The sequence below is a fragment of the Aedes albopictus genome, chromosome 2 (assembly GCF_035046485.1).
Source record: "Aedes albopictus strain Foshan chromosome 2, AalbF5, whole genome shotgun sequence".
Taxonomy (NCBI): domain Eukaryota; kingdom Metazoa; phylum Arthropoda; class Insecta; order Diptera; family Culicidae; genus Aedes; species Aedes albopictus.
Window position 1 is genome coordinate 349,881,439 of NC_085137.1, and position 2,226 is coordinate 349,883,664.

General features: G+C 39.9%; 1 protein-coding gene across 1 annotated transcript; it reads left to right on the top strand.

Moving 5' to 3' along the window:
* The first annotated feature begins 936 nt into the window (after positions 1-936).
* On the top strand, positions 937-1,832 carry LOC115263362 (uncharacterized). Its single transcript, XM_029866660.2, has 2 exons — positions 937-1,375; positions 1,441-1,832. The coding sequence occupies exons 1-2, from the start codon at positions 1,367-1,369 to the stop codon at positions 1,801-1,803; spliced, it is 372 nt and encodes a 123-aa protein (XP_029722520.2). The 5' UTR covers positions 937-1,366; the 3' UTR covers positions 1,804-1,832.
* Positions 1,833-2,226: the final 394 nt, after the last annotated feature.

Consider the following 2,226-nt stretch of genomic DNA (forward strand, 5'->3'; position numbering starts at 1 on the left):
TGGTTACTTGGGTATGTTCTACTAAAGTATACACAACTACTATAAGACCAAATTCAGTCATACATGAGTTGTATGTACTTTTGTAGAATGTGTGTGTGCAGATGAGGACGTTTTACAAGCTTGGAATCTTGTACTGCAAAAATATCTAGCGCACCCAGGATAGGAACTTGTTAATGTCCACGTGAGTTGCTGAGGATGGGTCACTGCAAGGGTCTACAATCTACATTTAAAGAGAAATTCAACATGAAAGTAAATAAATACTGCTGCTAAATCTTGTTATTATATGTTGGTCTCTATTAAATTTCCTATCTTATTTTGATTTATTATGATTGTAGGCATTGCCCATTATCTTAAACTATTTCAACAAATACATTCATTTTGCTTGAAAATGATTTATTTCTATCATAATTTGAGCAAATTGTGAAGTTTGAATAAATGCAATCATCTTTTGTGAACGTGATCTGTTTTTCACAAATTTTGTTCTTGTTGATTTGCATCATTAAAGGTTAAAATCGACTATGGCGAATTTGAGGTACTATAGCCATAACTGGTACACTGAGCCTACACGGATAGTACTAATCGTGCCTAAGTGTGTACAAAATTGCATGAGTATCGGTTCAAAATAGACTGAGTTATAGCAAAAACTCGACCTTTTGCACTTAATAGGGTGTATATGAGGAATTTGATGACCTTCAATATACCGTTGACGTTGTGGGGGTCGATTTGTTTCAAAATAAAGAAAATAGCAGTTAACTCTTATGAACAAAATTTTAGAAGATCATACACGCTAAAACTTTATTCAATTGCGGTTTTAGCCAACGAAAGTAGGAAGAAGATCTGCAGCCTCGTTTACTACGGTTGTTTTGTTACATGCAAGCACATGATTGTCTTTCATTTTTCATTGTCTCGATACTCGTTCACGTGTATGAGCAATTGAGAAAGGCGTGGGTGAATCTCCATAAGAAACCCCTTAGAACGTCATCAAAATTGTTTGTAGGTTGTAGGTTACGCAAGCCATCTTATATCATTCACCGATCATTATCGCTCATTTAGATGTGCTAAATTCCGAACCATTCACTAAACATTCAAGTGGCCTGCTTCTAGAATGAACTCCTCAGCGTCGGCGGTCATTCCTTTCAATGATTAACCGAATCCGATTTGATTCCAGATTCCTCCCATTTCTTTTGGCATTGTGACGCAAATTCGCAAACCCGTGCTAACGACATTGGATTTCCCTGATCGCGGCCCTAACCGTTTGTAGTTCTGTATAAAACGGGACAATTTCTCTGCAGAAGGTCAGTCAATTCGCAACCTCCGCCAAAGATTCGAACGATCGTATTTTTCAAAAATCCCGTAACCATTCAAAATGATTAAGGTAGCGTATTCTACTAAATATAAACATTTCCGTTATGACCCATGAACTTGATTTCATTGTTTTAGGTCATCAGCCTGTTAGTTGTTGTCGCAGTCGCCGCCGCTAGTGCGCATCCCATGAAAACCGGTCCATCCCCCGCTGCTGCCTTGCCACTCCCACAGCTGATTCACACATCTAGCAATGCCCCTGAAGAGGCAACGCTAGCAGCGCAAGCACAAGACGATCAAATCACCACCGTAGCCCCGACAGAGGGAGGCTCGTCCGATGATATGGCGAAAGCTGAAACATTTGGATTCGGGTTCCACAAGCACATCTACGTTGCTCCGCAGTATTACGGAGGATACTATGGAGGATATGCAGGTGGATACTATCCTTACTACCCCCAGTATTACTCTAGCTACGACTATGGTTATCCTTATTACTACTAATGTTAATATATAAAAGAAAATAAAAATATAAAAAAATATATAAAATACATAGAAATATGAAATCACCTAGGAGCGGTCAACTTTTTAGATTCCATTAAAAAAAGACACTACACCGTCTTCAGCCAGAGGTTGCACAGACACATTCACTAACATTAGGCAACGGACAACGCGAAACACCCAGTGGACCAGTGGAGGATTTTTCGTTTGCCGAAAAGTTTCCTCCGGCTGGAGCGGGAATCGAACCCTCATTCCGTGGTACTAAACGCCTAAACGACTGCCGCTAACCGCCACGAAGCCCATATGGTCTCATTCATATGCACTGTGCAGTTTTAGCTCGATTATCTACCAGGGTAACTTGTTGGCTATTTCATAGCTTTACACCAGCACCTAACTTCTTTTCTCGATCAGCCTAGATATCTGTGT